Genomic DNA, 22,893 nt, shown 5'->3' with positions numbered 1-22,893 from the left:
AAGAAGGAAAAAAAATCACTGAAAAGAAAAACTAGTATTTTGCAATAATACAAACTTAATGTGAAAGAGAATGAGAGTCTGACCCAAAATACTTTTGCCACAATAGACTTCTAATACGTACATATATAGAGAGAAGAAAACAAAAAAGGACCCATCAAACCCCTACTACTTAGCATCACAATAAACTAGCCACTGAACTATTCTACAGTGCTGTTGTTGAGTCAGAATCATTCTGGACATAATAAATATGTAGGTTCAAAGTATACTCTGTAGAAGGAAATTGTGCTGCAGAAACCATATGTTGCATTTTTTAAACAAAAAATTAATGTGTTTATAAACAAAATAATTGTGGTATAGTGTATTCTAAAGTGAAGGTGGGAAATGTTTCATGAATTTGATTATGCTGAAGTACAGTTGAGTTCTGGAATGCTTTTCTGTAACTCAGCATTAACAAAACACATACAGGAGTATAAATTTCTTTACCTGTCCATATTTAATTTTGCAGTTACCATGATAAGCATTAAGTCTGAGTGCTAGTGTGGAAAGCAATCCAGATTTATCATATCTCTGAGACATGTAATAAAGATTCACTGCAACTTATAATAGTCAGTCTTCCAAATTGCATAAATCCCAAAAGATTCAACTGTCAATGGCCTGGTAGGGCTATTCAGGTGCATCTGTCTGAAGAAAATCCTCATGCTCTGTTCCCATAGTTAGAAAGTTATGAAACCGCCCAGCTTTAAAAAATCATGTATCTAAACTTCCACCTCCCAGTTGGCCTGCAACTCCTGCCTTTTAGAAAAATCATTCTTCTCAGCCGAAGAGGAGGAGATTTAGACAGTCTCCCTTCTCCTCCTGGAATAATACCTGGGCAACAAATGACAGAGCTACTCCCAATAAATTTGCTTTTTGGAGGAGTAGGTAAATGCTCAGATTCTTGCTTCCATATATATCCCTGAGGCAGTCCCTAAACGATTGGGGATAGGGACAGTTTGTGGGGTTCCTCATCATCCCCATTCCTTAAATACAGCATCTAACCTTCCATACGTCCCTTATCAGTGATCCCTCTAAATATGCCAGCGTTTCCCGCCCCACTCAAGCTTCTGCAGGGAGTCCCTGGTCCCAGCACAGCGGACCCATAGCAGAGAGGTGCTGGGCATCAGTTCCTAGAGAAAGAAGTGTTGGCCCCTTCACCTCTGTCACCCTGCCACACCACAGGTTTATGGTGACAGGTTTATGGTGAGCCTTACAGTTCGGTATTTTCCTAAGGATCAGGAGAACAGGCTTCTGGAAGATATCACTAAAATAAACCTTATAATTAATATTGTTTTGTGAAAATACAATTCATTTTAAATCAGATGAAGAGATTTAAAAAAAATCAAGGAGGATATATGCCTACAAGTTGCATTTTATATGATAGGGCTCTGTTGTACTGTATCTGCATTTCCAAGTAGTCATGTACTTTCATGTCTATGAAGCGTTAAAAAAATAAGCCAGGACAAAGGTTAGTGAACCTCAACTTCATTGTATGTGCAAATATGGTACACTTTGTTTACTTACTTTGTTTTCTTGAATATTAAAAAAAAAACTATAGCTTGGGTACGATAAAACTACAAGTGAAATGATAATACAGTATTGATTTAAGTAATAATATAGTCCACTTATTTATTCTATCATTGGTGAATGCTATGAACCCAGGAGAAATTTTTGGTTTCATGGCAGCTTTGGTTCCATTGAAATAAGAATATAGAAGAATAAATACACGAAAGTACGGTGATGCTTCAAAGAAAGTACATGGGAGATATTTTCCAAGTGGACTTGTATGATGTTAATTATAGACCAAAGCAAATAAGGTAGAATATTTATACATATAAAGATAATTTTACAGATATTTTATATAACTGTATAGTTCATAAGAAAAATATTGCTAGCTTGTGTTAGGTTTGGGGGGGTTTGTATATTTTGATAAAAACACAATGACTTTGTAACTCTGTATATTCTCTACAATTTATAGCAAAGCAGTTTTAAGATGGCAATGTCATGTTTATTGTGGCACTTTTACTACAAGTAACACGTTGCAGTAATGAGTCAAGTATTAATGACCAAATTAGAATTAAAGTAAGTGTAAGAGATGGTAAATACTATGCGTTGTCAAAGACTGTAATTTGCTACATAATGGCATCTGTATTTTTTTGTTTAGAAGAAAATATTAAATGCAGATGTTAAGGATTGATAAAGAGTCTAATTTTATTTTTAGAAAGAGTGATTATAACCTGTTTTTGCTTGATTAAAATAACCTCTTCCTATTTTTCTGTAAGTCTCTCCATTTTTTAAATTATGTTAATACTTTAACAATCTATATAATCCGGAGATATGTATCTTCTAATATGTATTTCATTATAAGATTAAGCAACACAGTTACCAAACATTCACTTCATTAAGGTCAGAACAATGAATCAAGAAGACTCCAGACCTCAAGGGAAGCGATGGTATCTCCTGGCATCGTACCATTAATGGTGAATGCACAGTGCTGAGGTGAACAGAATCTACCTGCCCGGTATCTCAGAGGACCTGGAAGACAGGTGAACTACTTTTAATGCTTTTCAACAGCTTAAACATGTTTTTATGAGGACTCAAAACTAACAATTTCAAAAATTCTTATTTTTCATTTAAATTCTCATGGTAACTTTGCAGTATAGATTGTATATTTTACACACTGTGCTTCAAATCTTTTGGGACTACTGCCAAGACATAGTTCAGAATGCACATATCTAATTTGCATAATAAAATATGAAGATATATACAAAATAGAAGACTATGCATATTCAGAGTACTCCCCTCTTCAGCTAGGTGTCACTAGTCATGCTTTAAAAATTAAGTTCAAGCTAAATTATGTAGGTCATTTTGGGATGGTCCTCAGCAGAGATGTCTAACTAAACAAGAAAAGTCAGAATTTTGCTACATATATTTTCTCTCCCTATTTCAAATACTAATAAAACAGACAAATGGATCATCACAAAGTTTGTGCATCTGGACAAAATGTTAGTCAACCTTCATTTATGACATATGCAAAACTAAAACAAATACACTGAACAGTACAGCTGTCATCTGTGAAATGAGATAATCTGATATGGATAAACTGCAGGCAGAGGAAGTGTTTGAAGTAAGATAGTAAATATTACCATCTCTCTTGTTTGTTCTAAACTTCCTCAGTATAACACTTACCATGGACAATTCAACACCTTAGCTAATGTCAAAGGTTATCTCACAAGACCAAAATGCCCCTGCTTACATCCTCATTTTTAAATAAATAAACTTTTGCTCTAAGGTTGCAATTTAGCACACCAGTCTTTGCCTTAACTTTGTCCTTAGCTGAGCAGATCTATCCATCACAGACACGCTCTTAAAGTGTAACTTCATGAGAGTGGCCAAAAATGAACATTATGCAATCAAAGTATTCTGAATATAGTGTGTTAGATTAAAAGAAGGCACTTTTAAAATAGAATGGATTTGCAAGCAATTAGACAACAGCAAAACTAAAAGTTACTTTGATAATGTTGATAGAAGGCCTGTGTTTCAAAGGAAACTGATGTAAAGTTAAACAGTAAACTCTAGCTGTAATCATTTGAGACAACTTGGCAGAGTATGCAAGGACTAGCGGTAGAGTTATGTGATCTAATTTTTAAAATTTTGCAATACACAGTTTAACCATAAAACTTCATTTTCAGAATGCTACTCAGTTACATTTTCCAGATCGAAGTTTTAATTCTACCTGGCTTGTCTCAGTTCACCAAGCATACATCAGTTAGGGGTGCCAACCCAGTGGAAACCAACTGTGGATAATCAAATTCTCAAGCTATAGTATAGATGGAGCTCTCATTTCTAACAGGTAAAAATTCAGCTCATGCAAATGGTTTCTTTGTGCAGATTTGGGGTTTGCATGCATGCAAACAGCCCAGTTACCAGCATGATGAAGGAGCTTATTGCCCATTAACCCCATGCCCTAGGTAGATCGCTACACCTCGAAACATGCACCTCTGCTCCCCTGGCCAGGACGGGGGATGTGTACATGGGGAAGTAAACTCACAGGTGGGGACGCAGGAGCAATGGAGAAGCTGGATGCAGGAGAAGCCACCCAACAGTTAGCTGTACTGTTAGATTACATCATAGTTGCAAGATTTGCAGGAGAGAAATAACAAGCGGCCAGGGAACCGTGGCAGAGGACGTATTAGAGACAAATGACTGATGCTGGCCTGAAAAGCTCCAAACTTTTTTTTTGCTTTAACAGGGAGTAGACTGCAAAGGGTTTTCCAGGCATAAGGTGGAGGAATCCCAATCCTCTGCTAAATTACCTTCTAAAACAGGTTTTCTCTCATCAGCCAGCTAAACCACCTTTTGTTTCTGGACACGCGTCAGCGACTAGAGGGTTCCCTCAAGTAGCGCGCGCAGGGCCTGGAGGCTGCCGGCGTCCAGCTCCGGGTGCCGGTGACCCGGATGTGCTGCCTGCAGCAGGAGATCTGGTGGATTATGCAGACGTAATGAAGCCATCCACCACGGGCACTGGTGCTGGGGTAACTCCGGACACAGGCAACACCTCAGAGAATTGCAGATCAGGGTCTTGTGTCTTCAGAAAACACCAGTGTCAAACATGGTGTAAGGGCCTTTTAATTCTCGATGAGGGCAGGCACTTTATTTGCAGCATACTGACATGTTCAGCCCATTTAGGACTCCAGTGACTGAAGAACTACTCATTTCACTCCATACGGAGTCACCGTAGCTGCTTCCTGAAGAAGCACTGAAAGCTGAACCAGTTTCTACTTGTTTAATGTTACTTCTTGTGAGGTTGAAAGTGCAAACGTAAATAAGCAGCAGTGGGAAAAAAGAGACACAACAGAAGCCACTACACACATTTCGGAAATCCTGGAGATTTGCGCTGCAGTACGCCCGCAATCAAAGCGACGCCACAGCTCGCTTCACATGTTCATTTAACAGCTAACCTCCTCTGTGTGGTGTGAAGGACAAAAGCGCGGCGAGCTGTGGAAGCGGCTGAAAGACGCAGCCGCCGGCGCGGGTCTAACGGCTGAAATAACGACGGACGACGTCGCCCCCGCCAAGGCACGGGGGGGGCGCGGCCCCTCGCCGCTGGGGGCGGGGCGCCCCGCGGCGGCAGTAGCGGCCGCGCGGGCACGCGGCGCCGCGGACGGGCGGTGCCGCCGCGCCACGGCCCGCTGGGAGGGGGCGCGAGCGCGCATGCGCGCCGCCGCCGCCGCCGCCGCCGCCGCCCTCGCCGCGGCTGGTTCTGCCGTGTCCCCCAGGGGCCGCGGCCGGCGGGGCGGGGCGGGGCGGGGCCTGGCGGCGCGGGTGGGCGGGCGCTGCGCTGCGTAGCGGGAGCGCCGGGGCGGCTCGAGGGTGTGTGGCGGCGCCGCTCCCCTCCCTTCCCCCCGCGGCGCAGTGCGCAGGCGGCGGCGCGGGCGCGATGGCGGCCGAGGACGGTGGGGATGAGGTCCGGGTGCTGCAGAACCTGCGGGGGAAGATCTGTAAGTGCGGCGCCGCGGCCCGCATCGGCCCCGGCCCCGGCATCGGGCCGCGCCGCGCCGCTCGTTCTGCCCGGGGCCGCCGCGGCCGGGTGCCCGCTGCTGCCCGCGGCTCCTTGGCGGCGGCCGTTGGGGCTGCGCGGGGGTGGGGCCGGGGGCAGCTCCTCCTCACGGCGCCCTCGGCCCGGGGACCGCGCGGCGGGGCACGTGCTGCCCGCGGGGGCGCGGGGCGGCGGCGGCGGCGCCGGGGCGGGCGGCGGCGCCGGGGGCTGCGGAGCGTCCGCCGCTGCGGAGGCTCCCCCGAGTCAGCCGCCGGGGCGAAATGCCCCCTCCCTTCCCTTCCCTTCCCGAGCTCGGGCATGGGAGTCTGTTTGTCAAGCCGCAGTTGCGAAATTACTGATGTTCAGGAAGTTGATGGTAGAAGGCCGCGCTGGAAACGGTCATTAATGTTTCTGTTTCTTTGTGTGGTGGTGGTGTGTGAGGGAGAGGGGCTGATGGCTTCTTTGGGGCGGTGGTTAGGAAGCACTGACTAAAAATACCTCTGTGCTCAGTAACATGGCAAACCAAAGGATGATCGCTGCGATACCCTGGGGGAGGAGGGGAAGAGGAGGAAAACAGATAATGTGATGTGACTTGCAGGGACTTCAAAGCAAGTAGGAGAAACAGGATGTGCGGTGGCTTCCTGAAGGGGTATCAAAATACATTCATACAATTCAGATGTAACCCATTTATTTCCTTTCTCACGCGTTTGATCAACTTTTTTGAGAATGAGATGAAACAAGCTGAGTTTGATGCTGTACTGAGACTGACGATCACTTATGGACACCTTTTGAATGATCAGATTTAGTTGAGAAATGAAATCATTTTTCTTATGTATTATGCCATGTCCTATAGACTTGAATTTGTCCTCAGTAAATAGAAGACTAGGTCATGAGAATAGGAGACGCTGTTAAACATAGCTGAAGGTATTCTCCATCCAATGTTAGCTATAGAGAGCTATTGCTTATTGAGCAGACAGACTGAACACACACTTTCTGAAATTCCATAGTGTAAATTATTTACTGACTCTGTTCTGCATCCTAATTTTATCATAAGAGTTGTATCACCACAGCAAATCAGAGTTTTAAATTATGTGATACTTGAATGAAACTCTGCTAAGTAGTAGAAGACAAGAAATGAATTTCTCAACACTGATGTTGAAACGAGCTTTATTGCATACCATTCATGTGTTATGCGTAGACCCTGCAATTGCATTGTAACTTTGAATATTACCACAGTCAGTTACCTGGCAAAAATAATGGTATGCAGAGAATTATGACCTGCTTCCTGGAGAGTACATAGAGAATTGGTTGCCAAAAGCACGAAAGAACTGTAGGAGCAAATTTGAAAAATGAGTGGAAGTAATAGCTACGATAAAAGACATTTCTTGAAACAATGTATGAAAATCTTTTTGTAAAACTACTTGTTTCTGCTAACAAAACAAAAACACCATTAAAAAAGATGAGTTGAATATGCTGAAGAAGCTTTTGATCCCTCAAATCCCTGAATGTTCTACTGACCTCTTTACACAGTATATAGTGTTTTATTTTCACTTCTTGCTAATGTTTTACTGATGTGTTTTTTGGGGGAAAAAAACCCTCCGAATGAAGAATAATAATCAAATGTAATAATATAATCCCCCCAATCTGGAGTTTACCAGTAGCAGACCTTACATCTGTAAAAATTTCCTATAACATGCTTTTCACAAGTAGAATAAGTTTCAGTGCCTAAGTCTTGTTGGCATGTAAACTACTGCAGGACTTAACACTACTCATTTTGGATATGTTGCACGAGTGATCATGATAATTTTAATGACAAATGTCAGTTGTGCTTAATTCTACATATATATAGAAAACATGCATCATCTGTGGTAAATTCTTATTTATGCTTTTTTTTAACAGTACATAAATAGACGATAAATCTTAGTAAACGTAGTAATGTCATACAAATCTTCACAAGAGATTTAGAGTTGAGGCCTATACTTAAAGATGACTTAAGTAGGTATTACATACATAGCAATGAAAAAACAAAATAGGAATACATCTGCAATCCGTGATACTATATATACTATGTGGGATACCGGTGTTTGTAGACAGTCTCCTGCCTCTGGCTTTCAAGTATAAGATGCAAGGTTAAGATGTGATCCTCTCTTACTGGTCTAAAACCCCATAATTTTTTCTTTGAAAATGTGGTATTATATTTTGGCAGGTTTTCACCAGGAATCTACTGAAGTCAGGTAGTTTTTTTTTCTTTTTAATGACAGTTCTATATTGGTGGCTCTATTTTATGTGTTGTGGCAGTGACAAAAGCCCCTTGACTATACTAGGTATATGGATATCTTCCTGTATTTTTTTAGGCGTATTTCATAATTTAGTGTTCTAAGCTGTATAACTAGCTTTTGTTTTCTTTTTCTAACATGTAGTGCATTTTTATGTGGCAAGTGATTTTGGTTACTTTAGTTTTTTTTGTTATGTTGTTATGTTTGCTGAAAGCCTGTCCTAGTGGAGCACTCTGAAAATATCTCTAATTTGTCATCTCCCAGAACTTCTCATTGGATAAAGTTCAGGGTGCATTCTATTTCAAACTTTTTGGACTGAAGAGTTAACACCATGTGGTTATCTCAGATTATGCTGCGCTCCTGCAGTGGATGTAGTTGTTGCTGTACAGCATGTTTAGTCTCAGAATAGAAAGCTTTGCACTTCATGGGCATAAACTTATTTTACATTTTGTGGTTTCAGGTTCCTGTCAAAGGATGAATAATAACTGTGCACTTGTATGCCATTCACAATATCTTCTACTGAGTGAATCTATCCTACTTGCTGCCTTTACTTAGGTTGTGATGCAGTCTTAAGCATCAACAAGTATTAACTTGATGTTTTCATGCTGTAGCTCCATTTAACAAATGATGTACAAAATGGTGGCAAGTGACAGGACTGTTGTGTTTCGTAGGCTGCCACACTGCTGTCTTTAGTAACTTTCATAACATTAAGGTAATATGGAGAATTTAATTTATTAGATGTTAATCACCTGAATTCTTATTGCTCTTAACACTTATGTGTTTATTAGCATCATGGTTTTTCGTTTTGCTTAGATTTGATCTAATTGTCCTTATTTTGAAGTGAGATTTTTTTTTTTTACTAAGTATTTGTATAGGGAACCTAAACAATATTTTATAGAAATACTTTAAAACCCAAACTAATATGCTGAATTGGCCAAAGTGTTTTATTTCTTGTTGTTTTCCCAAAGTAAGCACTTGAGTGGCAATGAAGTTAGTTTAAAAGTCATATAAATAGAAGTAATTATGAATGTCTATCTTTTCAAAATAACAAGGTTGACATTTATTATTTTAGTGATATATTTCATGCTTTTTCTGTTAAATTAGGCTACTGAAGGCGTCATGTGGGAATAATTTCTGTTTTAGGTCAATTCAGTGACTGAAACAGGTGAATTGATACAGTCAAAACAAAAACGTCTATATTATTGCTGCTGTCCGAATCCTTTTATGTTTTACTATTTGAACTGCAAGGTTTTCTAAGCAAGTAGCATGTTATACATTTTTAAAAGATAGCCACTGTGAAAAGGTTTGAAATACAGTTCCATAGTTAAAAGCTAAAATTGGTTTCATTTCTCTCTTCTCACCAAAACAACTTTATTTGGTGTTTCTGGTGTTCCTTCTTACTATCTATGCTTTCTAAACAAACCCTTGGAAAACACTGGTATACATTTCTTTAGTATACTTCTCTTTCACTTCTCTTTATTCTTCTCTATCCTCTGAACAGTGGAACTTATACTGCCTCCATTTGCCATCATTGTCGTTCAGAATTGCATACTTGAAAAATAAATTGAGAATCAGAAAATTCAGGCAGATATGTGTGTGTTTCATGCTTGATCTTTATGCAGCTGTTATACACTTGGGTGTTTTTGTTTTGAGGAAAAACTGAGACTTACCTGCAGTGTGTTTGATTAGAAACTTGTGCTTTTTATTAAGAACGTGAGGCTCTCGAAAGATTTGGACCATTACATGGCTGAAAAGTCTCCCACAATCGCACATATTAAGAGGAGTTTGGAAAGATGTGAAATCTCATGCTCTCTACTTCAGATAATAAGTGATATGAGGTTATCTTTACCTCAGGGTAGAGAATTTCAAAAATAATTTTAAATGTAAATAATAATAATTTTGAGTTTGTGTGTGCTTTAAAGCTTGACATCTGGGCTACAAAATTCATTAGAAAATCAGAACTTCTATTTCACTATTCCTTTGGGTAGTAAAGTTCCTTTTAATACTGAAAGACTACAGTATAGCAGGCATGAAAATTGTGAAGGTGTCTGTGGAAATTGCTGATTTGGATTCTTTGAAGAAAACAGAAAACTAGTATTTGTAATCCCCTTTCAAAGTCCACCATACTCTGGCTTTACAGTGGCATTAAAGTAATACTAGAGCTTAAATATTTTACGTAAAAATAGGATGATTAAGCTACAGAGCATTAATGAAAAATTAGAAGGTCCTTACCTGGAATAACTGGCATATGCAGGTCATGCACATTAATTACAAACTACAGCATCAGCACCCCTCTCGGGGGAAGTTATTTCATATGTTTTATTAAAATAGCATATTTTAAGGTGATGTTCAATCTCTGTTGCTTTTCTCAGTTCTTCCTACAGTATCTCACTTTAAGTATAATTTTGAGTTTAGTCTCTTTTTTGGGGTCTAGTGGCATTAAAAACTGGTTCTGTTGATGTCTCTTAATCTGTCAACATTAAGCATGACATTTAAAAATAATATGTTTACTTCCTCCTCTCCCACACCCAAGTTGATGAAAGGCTCATTGATGCTTCTGAGAACAGAAGTTTTAACAGTGGAAGAGTTACTTAAGTATCTGTTCATACTTTCCATCAGTGTGCATAAACCTGACTGTGAAAAGGCCATGCAGAAGTTCAGTGTCTGTTCCTGTTAAACCACCATGTTCTCTGCCGGGATACAATTGTAGTAGCCTTTGAAATGTCAGGTGTTATTGAGTTAATATTCAAGACTGTCAATAACTTTTTTAATTAAAAAAACAGTTCTAATTTTAAGTTTTAACAACATAGGCAGTGGAGCTTATATTTTCCACAGTGCTTCATATTTGCCTTTTTTAAGAAAGAACAGATATATGACATTTCAAATATAGTTTTAAGCTATGATCTTTGAAATTGGAGGTGATGTGACATTACTGAGACAGAAGTAATTATAACTGTGTGCTTGGAGTAATTTTAGCCCTATTGCCCTTTAATACATTATAGTAGAAGTTTAGATAATTTTGCTTCTATGTTTTATTAGGAGAGATATTTCTAGTAGAAATGTAAGGATGAATGCAATTGTAAAAGCTCTTGGTTAAGACCTAATCTGGAATACTTTATACAACTGTGGTTGCCAGTATTTAAGCTAATAATTAAAATGGAACAGGTACAGAGAGGGAAGCATCTCATATGAGAGAGGACCAGAAAAGCTTGCCCTGTTTGTTGTAGCAGGATAAAAGCTGAAAAGGGCATGATTGCTGTCTACAAAGACTTTCAGAGGGGAAGGAAGCACCGTAGGGGAAATAACTATTTAAGCTAAAGGATAGTATTGCCATAAATAAATGTAGATGTCTGCAGCATTCAGATTCTCGAAGAGCTTTCCAGTTTGAGTATTGGGAGCTGTTTTTAGCAGTAACTACTTAGAAGTAACCGTTTCCAGCAAAGGCTGTGTCATGTCCAGTGTGTGTTACTGCTGTGGGCTAGACCTAGTACCCAACAAATCTTTGTGTTCCTGTGCTGACAGTCATCCTGGCCCTTTACGGCCTTCCTCTTCAGTTTCTCTTTATCCATGTTGCATTTAGCCAGTAGTTGATTTTCGCCTTTCTCTACTAGACCAGACAGTTGGGGTGGGGGGGGGAAGTACTTGTAATTGAACCTTTGAAAACGCATCATTTAAGTTGAAAACTGTTTTTTTTGTGGAAACTGAATAAGAATCTGATGCATGAGATCTTATTAATCAGTTTCCTTTAACCTAAATATTTCTGGAGAAAATACTGAGTGAACAATAGCTCAGTCAGATCATCGCTTGGTCTTATGACCTAATGCCATATCACCTCAGGCTGCAAGCTTCTCCGATTTAGCAAGCTATACAGGGTCAAGCCCAAGATGAGACCTCTCAGGGGAAAGTGCAGGTGCTGCAGGAAGTGGTGGTAGTGAGTCAGTGCCCTGTTGTCTTCCTGTCAGTTTCTCATCCCACATGAAGTTAGGTGTAGCAATTCCTGTGTACATATGGGATCCTAGGAATGTTATGAGTGAATGAACTTGATAGGTGAATGGAGTAAATAGGTGAATGAATGGAAAAGTAAATTTTGGACGCTTGTTCAAACTAAAATTCTTGTGCCTAATACTTTGGGGGGGGAGGGTTCCCCTCAATATTTATAGTCTTTTTTTTATTATTTACAGGTGAAGCGAAACATTTAGTACCCAACAAAATGAGAGATGTTTTCTGTACTATAAACTTGGACCAAGAGGAAGTTTTTCGTACACAGGTAGTTGAAAAATCTTTAAGGTAAGCTTAATTTTTAAGTGGAGGTGGTGAGCAAGACTTCCTCAGTCCGGAATGAAAACAAGATACATATCTATGTGTGCATGTGGTTTTGCTGTGCCTCCTTAAAATGAGAGCTGACTTGTGAAGATTACTCAGAAACACTAGAGCAATGTGTAAATCTTGAGAGTAATTGAAAGAAGGCAAAATTGAGGCTCGAGTAGCACAGTGCTTTTAAAATGAAACATGCTAAAATATATTTCACCACCATTTTATTCTGTTCCTTTGGGCACCATAACACACTTTTTCTTGCCAGGTTATTTTCAAAGGAAAGGAATCTGCTTGATATTTGCTCTCCTTGTCATTTCCTACGTCTGACATATGTTCTGTAGTTGGTCTGTATTGGTGGAATTCTGCTTTTGGTGTCTGTCTTGTAAAACCCGTTTCTAGAACGAAGGAACTGGAACTCTTCCATTTATCAGAGTTTCTTTTGGTGTGGGATATCTCCCTGAATAGGCCTCATTCTCTCTTGAAATTCTTGTTTTGGGAACTGTAACCTGTACTAACACAGAATGGCTTGCTTTGCCTCCCTGAGTGGTTAGCTGTTCATTCTGCTACTGCCTTAGAGCTTTAAAAACAAGAAAACAGTCTTGGTAATGTAGCTGAAGTAGAATTTCAAGATGTAAAAGAGCCTATACTAAGTTCATTGTTGACCCATACTGAAGCACTGTTACAGCCGCATCCTCTAGGATATCTAAGTGACAAGTTCAATTATTATTAAACCCTTCTCTTAAAATACAGAAAGCCTTGAAATTTGAAAATTTTCCTGATTCTTGCAGTTTCTTGCAGTTTTGTTTTTAGCGTTTGCTCTTTGAGCCATCTCTCTTGATGCTTCCTGTCCAGGAAAAATAATACTTTCACATGGCAAATTTAAATAGGGAATCTCTGCTTTTTTAGAGCATCATTTCAAAGCCTCCTTATGTCTATGCATGAACAGCAAGCACCACATACATGGAACCAATTAAATTCTGAAAATGTTTGGATCTGACGACAGCAGTTGCAGATTAAATTGCAAATTAAAAATGAGATATAGTTGTCATTCCTGATTGCTATTGGTTAATTGAACTTAGAATTAAAATTGAATACGAAAATAGAATCAGTTGAGTAGTCCTTCAAAAAAAAAATGTTAAAGAGACTATATCAGTAATGCAGAAACTTAAAATTTCCCCTTCAAGTAGACAGGAGTTCCCTTTTACCCATCAAACTAAATACTTTTTCTTAAAAAATAAAATAAAAAAATAAAGGCGCTAATAGTAAGATCATCAGATGCATCATTTTCTTTTCTTTTTTTTTCGTGGTTCTTGCATGCAATGAGAACGATTTCCTAGCATGCAGTTTTAAAGCATACTGAATATGTGTATTTTTTTCATATTTGGAAAAAGGATGCACAAATGTTCTTTTTCAGTGTGTTGGTATGGTCAGGTTTTCGACATGCTTAATAATTGACGCTGTAGAGATACTGTGCTTAGAAACAATGCCCTTCGTATTTAATTTTTATATTAAATTCCTTTTAAAAATAATAAAATGGATATACTTTAATCACCTGACCACAAAAGAGCTACTAATTGCATAGTAAGACATTGATAGAATAAATCACCTTCGATCAGTCGGAAATTTTTTTAATAGTCCTGAAATATAAATGAAATAATTAAATGAAAACAATGGCATTTGTATGTTACAGATCAAGGAAGAAAAATCTCTCAGTAACAAGATAACAATTCTGAAGGTCTTAAGTGCACACTGAGAAAATTTTCAGGCACTGTGAAAGTTGTATTCCTAAATGGAGAATGTTTTATTAGCAGTTAAGAGTCAGTGTTCTGAATTGTCCTTTCCCAATAGGTGCCTTTCTCTTTCCCTTGACTATGTAGGTAACTGTCTTTGATCTTCTCAGTTACACCTGTATGAGTAGGGTTCCATACATTGATGAAATGTAATAGAATAAGTCATCCTCCAGTAGCATTGACCCAAGTTGGATGCTTCCTCTTGGATTACTAGTGTGTGTTATGAAGGCTAAAACTTGTTCCAAAACTAAATTATACCGTCTTGTTGCTTATTATTATGTTAGTGTAGAATGCTGTGCTAACCTAGAGGTACTGGAAAGAAAGATGAATGCTCTGCTGTCTTACTGGTCTGAAAATTTTATAAATTGTTTTCAGTAGAGTGTACAGTAGAATTGCAATCATAAATACACCTCTGAATTTAATTGTTCTCTGTTATGTAAGAAAGAGCAAGCAAATAAACTATTCACAGTCTGTTTTGGTCACTGGGTATTTTGGGATGCAAATTTATACTGGTTGCTATAACTCCGAACCGTGTTCTACAAGTATCCTCTAGTAAAACATCTGTGGAAGTAATTATCACTAGAATTAAAGTGGTCTTTGATTCCGGTGATTGAAAACTAATGAAGAGAATTTTTTTAAAAAACACGTGAATAGATGTGGGCTTCCACCAGCACTGGGCTCATCGTTAGAGTGTAGATGTGAAGCAAATGACTTTATGAAGTTTAAAAAAAAAAAAGAATTAATACTGAAGTGAAAGAACAATATTCTGACTAATGACTCAAGAAAAGTTTCCTGGCACTGTAGGGGATTCCAGTGGGTTTTGAAGAAACTGTGTGGGGGTTTTTGTTTGTTTTTCCCCTGAAAAGTTTAAGCCTCCTCAAAGTTCCATGGTAAATAGGAGGAATCGGGGAGGACATGTGGCAGTGTGTGTGTGGCAGTGTGTGTGTGGCAGTGTGTGTGTGGCAGTGTGTGTGTGGCAGTGTGTGTGTGGCAGTGTGTGTGTGGCAGTGTGTGTGTGGCTGTTCTGTTTAAGCTAAGCTCACTTAAGGTAATAGCAAGAATTTTATCTCTTCTTGATATAACTGTTCTTTTATCAAACGAGATCTGGGTGTATTTGGTCAGTTTGTGGCAGTGGATTCCCAGCTTAATATAACAAGGAAGGGAAGAGCAAATGAGTTGTCATACATTTAAATTTAATCTCCTGTATTATTCTAATCCAAAAGGCCATACAGTTCTTGTATGACAGTCTGGTCTTCCCTTGAATTAGCACTATCTTCTAATTTTATATCCATTGGTCTTCAAAGTTATTGCATCAAAGTCACAAATGAAAGTACTAAACTGTCTGAATTGCTGAGGAACAGGTTGAGGAAGTTTTCCATCTTACTTATTCCTCATCAGTATTGTACCCCTTCAGACAGTTCTGTATCCACCTTAGAATTTCTTTATTAATCCTTTGTATTCTTCACCTTAAATTTTCTCTCTGTGCCTAATGCTTTGCTTAAAAATAATCAACAACTGATTTATGAAGTGGTCATGTTAATCTATGTAAAGAAAAGCATGTTGACATGATAAAAAGTTTTACCTTTTATTTATGCCCATACCTGCTCTTTCTTGAGCTGTATCATCAAAATTGACCTATATTAAAAATACGCTTTTATTCAGTCTTTTTTGGTCCGAGTTATTGTGTCATTACAGTTAGAATGAGCAGCTGAGGTGATAAGGAAATTGAGGCTACTAAAGGTGATGTTCATGAATTTATACCTTTAGTGATGGTGCTGAGAACAGGAAAGAACCCAGTTTCCAAAGTATTTGAGAATAATGTTTCTTTTTCACTGTTCAATGTTCTGATTGCTAAAACTTGCAACTCTGCTTTACAGGCCTGAATCTTTGAGCATCAAATCTGGGACAGAAGTTAGATCTAAACAAATGCTGGCAGTTTAGTGAAGTAATTCATAGTTTGCGCTTTAATGTAATTTAACAACCTGTGGAATTGAAAAGGAGAAACATAAAACTTTTGAGCTTTTCAGGAAGCCATATGATTAAAAAGAAGGTGGATATAGAATGAAGTGGAATAATTTGAAGTGGAATAATTTAAAGTGGAATAACTTAATTGTTTGGGTTTTTTTGTTTTTGAAAACACCTGAAGCATTCTAATAAAATTTTAACTTAATGTTACAGTACGTTTTGTAATGAAATTGATGTGTGTACCTCTGATAACAGACTGGAAGTAGTGTAGTAAAGGCCAAGGTTTGACTGCAGTAAAAATGCTGCTTTTTAGTATTTGTTCTGTATAAATTATATTAAGTGTTTTGCTATTTTAACTTTCAGTTTTTCTTTTCAGCCCTTATTTTGGAGAAGAGTTTTACTTTGAGATTCCAAGAACATTCCAATGGTTGTCCTTCTATATTTATGATAAGAGTGTTTTACAAAAAGACCTCCGTATAGGTAAGTTCTGGGATATTCCCTACGTTTTGCATGATTCCAAAAATGTTTGGTTATTTTCAGTATCACTATCTGTAGTTTAATGAATACAATTATTAAACTGATGCCTATTTCAAAAAGGTGCATAGTGCACTTAAACCTAAATATTCCTTTAATGTTTGGGAAGCAGAATTTCCTTGTCTTGTCTTTAATATATTAATCTATTATATTAAAACATATTCATTTTTTAGGATAATAGAACACTTTATGGTCTTATTCAATATATTTTTTTATTGTCATTGGGTTTTTTTCTCTCCTTCTGTTACAATAGAATATTTGAATAATTGTTGCTACTGGTAGATCTGTACAGAAGGAGCTGATTTTGCAATTATGGAAGAATTCTTAAAATTACTTATATTGTTTTTATCTCTGTCAATGCAACCTGTAAATCCTATGACTAATAAGTTGCTGCAAAATGCTTTATGTAGCTTATCTGAAAAATTAAAGAGATCGGATTTCTTTCAATGCATAATTGCCCTATTGCAGCTGCTATTTGGATATAGTTTCTATAAAAGCTCTGGCTAACGGTCTGCTATGGAAGTAGGCCTCACATTATTTGAATTGAGGAAGGAAATAATTTGCACCAGGATGCCAGATAATTTGGTATAATAACAGCTTTCCAAATAGCAATCAGAAGAGCAAAAGGCGTTTACCTTCAATTTCCTATTTAAACATTCTTCGACACAGTTACTGTTCTCTCAAAGCTTTATTATGTTACCTTACTTAGAGCCACGTGTTCTTTATTTTACCTACTTATTAGTGATAGCCAAGATAATGCATCGTAATTAGCTTAATTTGTCTTTATATAAGCTCTTTTGCTGTTTTACTTCTGTTCCATGTTTCTAGTTTCCTGTTTCCATGAGCTTTTCATATAACATCACCCGTTTTAAAAAGATTAAAAAAAAAAAAACACAAAAAAACCCAACAAGACCTCAGATCTCTTAAACTATTTGGCCTATTCACATGAAAGTGGTATTTATGCCCTCACCTTTTCTTTCTCCCTCCCCCTTCCCCCAGGAAAGGTTTCAATCAAAAAAGAAGATTTATGCAACTACACAGGCAAAGAGAACTGGTTTTTGCTTCAACCTATTGATTCTAATTCAGAGGTTCAGGTAAGTATTAGATTGCACACTTAAGCTTTCAAATTAAGTATATGTAAGTATATATAATGGTAGAACTTTATGTTGAACTGTAGCAGATAGAGATGAGCCTCTGTTTTATCTTGTGAGTCAATTGTCTTTCAGCCTGATTAAAGAATAATATATATTCTACATTTCTAAACTATCTATATTGTTCCTTATGATAATTTCAAAACTGATAGAATATTTGAAGCAACTGTCTGGGAGATGTCTAACAGTATGATATGGTGTTATCTAAAGTCTTTGAAGCAAGAGGAGCTATGTACTTGAGATGAGTGAAGGATTTTGGAAACTACTGAATCTTTTTTTAATCAGTTTCAGTGTTACCATCTGAAATTTGATCATGCAATATGAAATAGTAAAGTCTTCAAAACTGGAGTAATTTGGTGCAAAGTCTTAGACTTGGCAGTGTTTGTATTTTTCTTTTGAACTTCCTGGGTAGGGGGAATCATGCCTACTTTTATAAAAGGTGAATGTGTGGGCAGAATTAACCAACTGTGTGCTGTAAGCTTGGAATACAATGTTGGGTTATACAAAACAATATCTGAACTAGTATCACTTTCTCTTATCTGTTGAAAATCAGGCATAGTTGTCTCATTCTTCTTTTAATTCCAACATCTCATTGCGCTGAATATTCTAGAAAATCCTTTCAAAATATAAGCTGAAATGCCATTTCTGCTTTGACGTAAGGGTTGTCATGCATGCTATAATTTTTTTCCTCATTCACTTAAAAAAAAAAAAGTGCTTTTTGTCATGTTACTATGAGTAAGACTAAGCTTGTGAAAATTCAATTATAGTATTTCATATAACTGAGCAATTTTCTACATTTTGGAAATAAAAATTTTAATTTTCCATGGCTTTGTAGCTCATAGTTGAATGTAAGCTCTTATTGATACTTCCTTATGGCTGGGAGGTGTCAAACATGCTCCTGCATGACTTTTCCAGTAAAGAATGACATTTTGCTGCTACGGTGTGAGCTCCTCATGATAATCTTTCCTTAGAGTTAGGAATTTTTTCATTTTCGTTTCTTTTCCATTTGCACATCTCTCCTCTGTCCTGCCCTCTTTTCCCATGGAAATTTGTAGGAACAGAGCTATTTCTGAGACCTGTTCCTATCTGCTGGATTTGGCTGAAGTCTGCTACTTGGTTCAGAAGTGCCATAGTATCCTGACACTTAGACTTACAGAGCTGTTCCAGTAAAGCTAAAAATAGCAGGCTTTAATTTCACAGAAAAAGTGCACAGATGTTTAAAAAGCTAAGTAATAGTCTGAAAAAGAAAAATCGTTTTCAAATACGCTGTGCTCTTTACAGGGCTAAACACCTAGTTAACTTTTTTTTTTCCTAGTTTCCTCCACATGAGTCTTTACCTTATGATGGGTGCAGGGATGGCTTTGAAGTATCTTATATTCTCTGGCTAGGTGCAGGATACGTTGCAGTTTCTTTTAAAGAAAAACTATTTATTTCAAGAAAACTGTGCTTTATGTGTACCAGGAATCTATTTTTCATACAGGCAAACTTTGCTCTAGGGAGTAACTTGTATATCAGATACATTAGTGGTAGAGATGCATATTCATTTTGCAATGAATAAGTTGAAAATTATGGAATACAGCTTGCAGATGTACAAAATCCAAACTGAGTCATAAAGTGCTTTGGCACTGGCTGATGTGTTTCTTCTAACAAGCTTGTCTTGGATTTTTCTTAGGTTTTTTTTCTGTTTTTCTTTACACTTCCAGCAATTCTCATAGTCTGTATGGGAAATTATAGGCTATACCTTTGTAGGACAAATGAAAGTAGCATCGTAAGAGATTTGAGTTCATTAATGAACAAATCTAGACAGTTTCTGGAGAGACTTAAGTGTATTGAATGCAACATCTTGTTTTTCCTGGAATTACTTGCTGATTCCTTTAAAATGAAAAAAAGGGAGGAGGGAGGAGAGACAAACAGAGCAGTCATTTTCTAAAACCATGTTACCTATTATAAATTTAGGACTTCTCTAGGGTAAAAAGCACAAAGTACTACTGCTAATGCAAAAGCTGTATACCTGTCATCTTACATTGTAGTTCCACAGCTCTATATTAATACTGGTAATCTGAAGTGGAGGTGAAGTGGAAGTTCAGCAAATTAAAGGCACTTATGTGCTTGAGTTAACATAAGGTTTTGATTTTAGCCTAGTACATAAAATGGTTACAAAAACAATAAAAATCTCTCTTGAAGTTAACTTGGGTTTGTACAATTACTTTTCTTCCCTCTGTTTTTTGCTCTTTGCTTTCCACCCTTCCCAAAATAGAGATTACACAAAGATACTGCTGGATGAGTTCATATTATTATTAGCTGGCTTTCTGTTTTTAACCAATCTTATTTAGATGATTTGATTTGCTGTGTGTGGTACACTGCTTCTGCTGATGCATAAAGGTGTGCTGATTAAACTGTCGTACTGAACTACCTGAACCAAATACTGTGGTTCAGATATATTAAATTGATGGATAGGTATCTTTGTATTTTAATAACTCTATTGGTAGATAAAATTGCATCTGATGTAATTATGCCAGTGTAAAAACTCGGTAGATCAGATCTTATGTTCCTTTTTAAAACAAAGTTAGTATCAAGCTAGAACTTATTCTTTTACCCCTTTTAAAAAGGAAGAGGTGAGGGGACTCAACAGGAGAAGGAGGGGGCTTTCCCCAGAGATGGAAAGAGTGTCTAAAAATTATTTGGCTTTGACCCTTACTAAGCATTTATTCTGTGTGTGTATGTGTGTGTGGGGGGGGAGGTTGCTTTGTTTTGGGGGGTGTTGCTGCTTGTTTATTTGTTTGTTTGCTACTGATTGCAATATTGAGAATGAATATTCACACTGTTTTCTTAAAACTTTTTCCTCTGTCCACTAGTTCTTGAAAAGCAGACATGAATGAGGGAATAGTAAGCAAATAAAATAGTGTTTGGAAAGTTGAGTGGAACACAGTATTTAATTGCAGCTGGTACAAACTTTTTTTTTAAAGCTTTATTTTTTTTTTATAAGATGAAGATAGCCTTAGCATGCTAATAAAATTGTTAGGATTGCATTTGTCTTTTTTATAATCTTCATGCAATTAATTTGAAATGAGGTCATATTGTTAAACATAGTCCGCTATGCTATTCATAATATGAAAGAAATATTTTTTAGAGATTTGATCTACACTTGTGAAATATATTGACAACAAATCTTTTATGCATTTTAAAGATTTTTGGAAATGACATTAGTCTTTCTTAGAATTGATAGGTTTTACATTGTTGAAATAATGTATTTTTGATAGATTCACCCGGTGTTCATGTCAAATGCCTAAGCTGGTTTGGAAAGATAGTGTTTGAACCTCGGGCCAGTTTGTAGATTTGAACAGCTCAGATCTGTAATCCTAGGAAAGAAAGGTCTGGTGTAGAGTAAACCTTGCAAGAGGATCCGGGTTGAACACACTCTCCTAACAGTATGGAACTGTAGGCCACTCCTTTGTGCTAGGAGCTAGGGGTGGGAGACAGTAAAATGCAGTACATTTCTGAAAGATGGTATATGTTAGCTCTAACTTAGAATAGGAAGCTGGAAAAAAGCTGATGAAACCTAAGAAAACCTGTCTCTGGTATGTATAGAGCTTTTGCAGCAAGTACACAGAATTAACTATTGCGTGCCATACTAAATGTAGGAATATTGTATAATTTATGGAGTGTTCTAGAGCCCCAGTTTTACTTTTCGTATGCTGCAAGGTTTACCTGAGGTGCTTCTAAGTAGATAACCTGAGTTATTTTAGTTCTTTTTTTTTTTTTTGTATGAAAATTCTGTAAGTTTTGGCTTAGTTTTTTTCTTCTATTTAGGTTTTAGCATGCTATGATATATATTAAAGAGCATCTTTCATGTTACTAAAAATCCAATAATTCAATTGTGACATTTTTTCTAGTTGGGGGGAGTGGAAATAGGACAGACAGTCTAGCAGAAATATTGTAATCTAGCATTTTGGTTGCTGAGGGAGGAACTGGAGAATAACTGTTAGCATTTTTAACTCACACACCCCACTCATCCACCCCACCCTCAAAATAACCTTCCCAAACATAGACTACCTTTCAAGCAAGAGATTGTGCATCTCCTCTTGAATATAAAGGAGAGAAGGTTTTATGAAGAAAACTAATGCTGTCAAAAGTTACTTTGTGGTATACTTGCAGCAGTAGTATAATTCAGAACATAGGCATAGTATATGAGTGCCTACAGGGGTAAACGTTTAAAATACAGTCGCCAGCCTGGTTTCCACATAAGAGCTTTAGAAGCCTTGTACTTAGTATAGGTAGTTGCAACATTTCACAATGTGGAAATGATCCAAACGTTGAAAGTGTGGGGAGGAAAAAAAAAAAAAAACTCTTAAAATACTGTGTTTAAATGCAATAGCAATTATAAAACAAAGTCGTGAAACTAAATTGTTTTTGTGATTCTGACGTTTAGGTTAGTGATTTGAGCACTCTGTCTTTTGGCTGTTCCGGTAACCTGCATGTGAATCTCGGCCACAGAATCAGCAGCTCTGTCCCCTTTGTCAGTATCGGGCAAGGTCGCTGTAATTCCATTTATAAAATGAAAATGGTGCCTGCCTGGCTTTGTGAACTGCTTTGAGATCAACTGATCTACAAAAGTGCATTCACATAAAGAGTTGTTCTTATTTGTCCTATAAGAATGACTGATTTCTCTTGATGTTTTGGTCTAAAACCAACCTGTACAACCACATTTAAAACCTAGCTGTGTACTTTGTTCAAAGCTGCGATACAGATCTGCATATCAGCTGCTTTAGGAAACCATCACAGTGCTCTCAACAAATAAAGCAACAACAATCTGCCTAAAACTGTCCATGTTTGTCAGGGAAGTATTCACTTAGATGCAGCCATTTTGTTATAGCCATCATGGTGATGAGTTTCGGACAAAATACAGGTATAGATAACACTCTCAAGATGAGTAAACTTTCTATTGTACTGACCACTGCAGAAGAATACATGACTAGTGGGGATTGGGCTTGTTTTGTTTTGTTTTTTAAGAGCAAAGAAAGGCATGTTTAGGCCATTCACAAGGTCTGTTTACTTAAAGTAGTTAAGCCAGCTATTACAATAAATACTGCTAATACTGTCTCTTCATTTGTCATTCAAGAACTTTGCCTTGTAAGGCTCTTGGCTTCTTTCTCAATATCCTGTTTTTAGCCTGTAAATCTATTTTTGTAATAGAGTTTCTCTACTTGACAAATATTTTCTTAATGTACCTGTGTTCCATTGCATGTAGTAACAGTTTGCAAAACACTTGGCAGGCATCCCAAAATAGT

At 37.5% G+C, this 22,893-nt stretch overlaps 1 protein-coding gene across 3 annotated transcripts in view; it reads left to right on the top strand.

Annotated features, from left to right (window-relative positions):
• Positions 1-5,439: 5,439 nt before the first annotated feature.
• The window catches only part of RASA2 (RAS p21 protein activator 2), a 50,446-nt gene continuing 32,992 nt past the window's right edge, over positions 5,440-22,893 (top strand). For all 3 annotated transcript variants that reach the window (XR_010885037.1, XM_067301877.1, XM_067301876.1), the window contains exons 1-4: positions 5,440-5,537; positions 12,033-12,138; positions 16,297-16,400; positions 17,454-17,548. Coding sequence is in view for 2 of the 3 variants with exons in the window: in XM_067301877.1 (XP_067157978.1) it covers positions 5,477-5,537; positions 12,033-12,138; positions 16,297-16,400; positions 17,454-17,548 (366 nt within the window). In the remaining variant the exon portion in view is untranslated. The remainder of the gene's footprint in view (positions 5,538-12,032; positions 12,139-16,296; positions 16,401-17,453; positions 17,549-22,893) is intronic.

This window comes from Apteryx mantelli, chromosome 9 (genome assembly GCF_036417845.1).
Source record: "Apteryx mantelli isolate bAptMan1 chromosome 9, bAptMan1.hap1, whole genome shotgun sequence".
Taxonomy (NCBI): Eukaryota; Metazoa; Chordata; class Aves; order Apterygiformes; family Apterygidae; genus Apteryx; species Apteryx mantelli.
The sequence above is the reverse complement of the archived record's forward strand: the minus strand, read 5'-3'. Positions and strand labels throughout refer to the sequence as shown.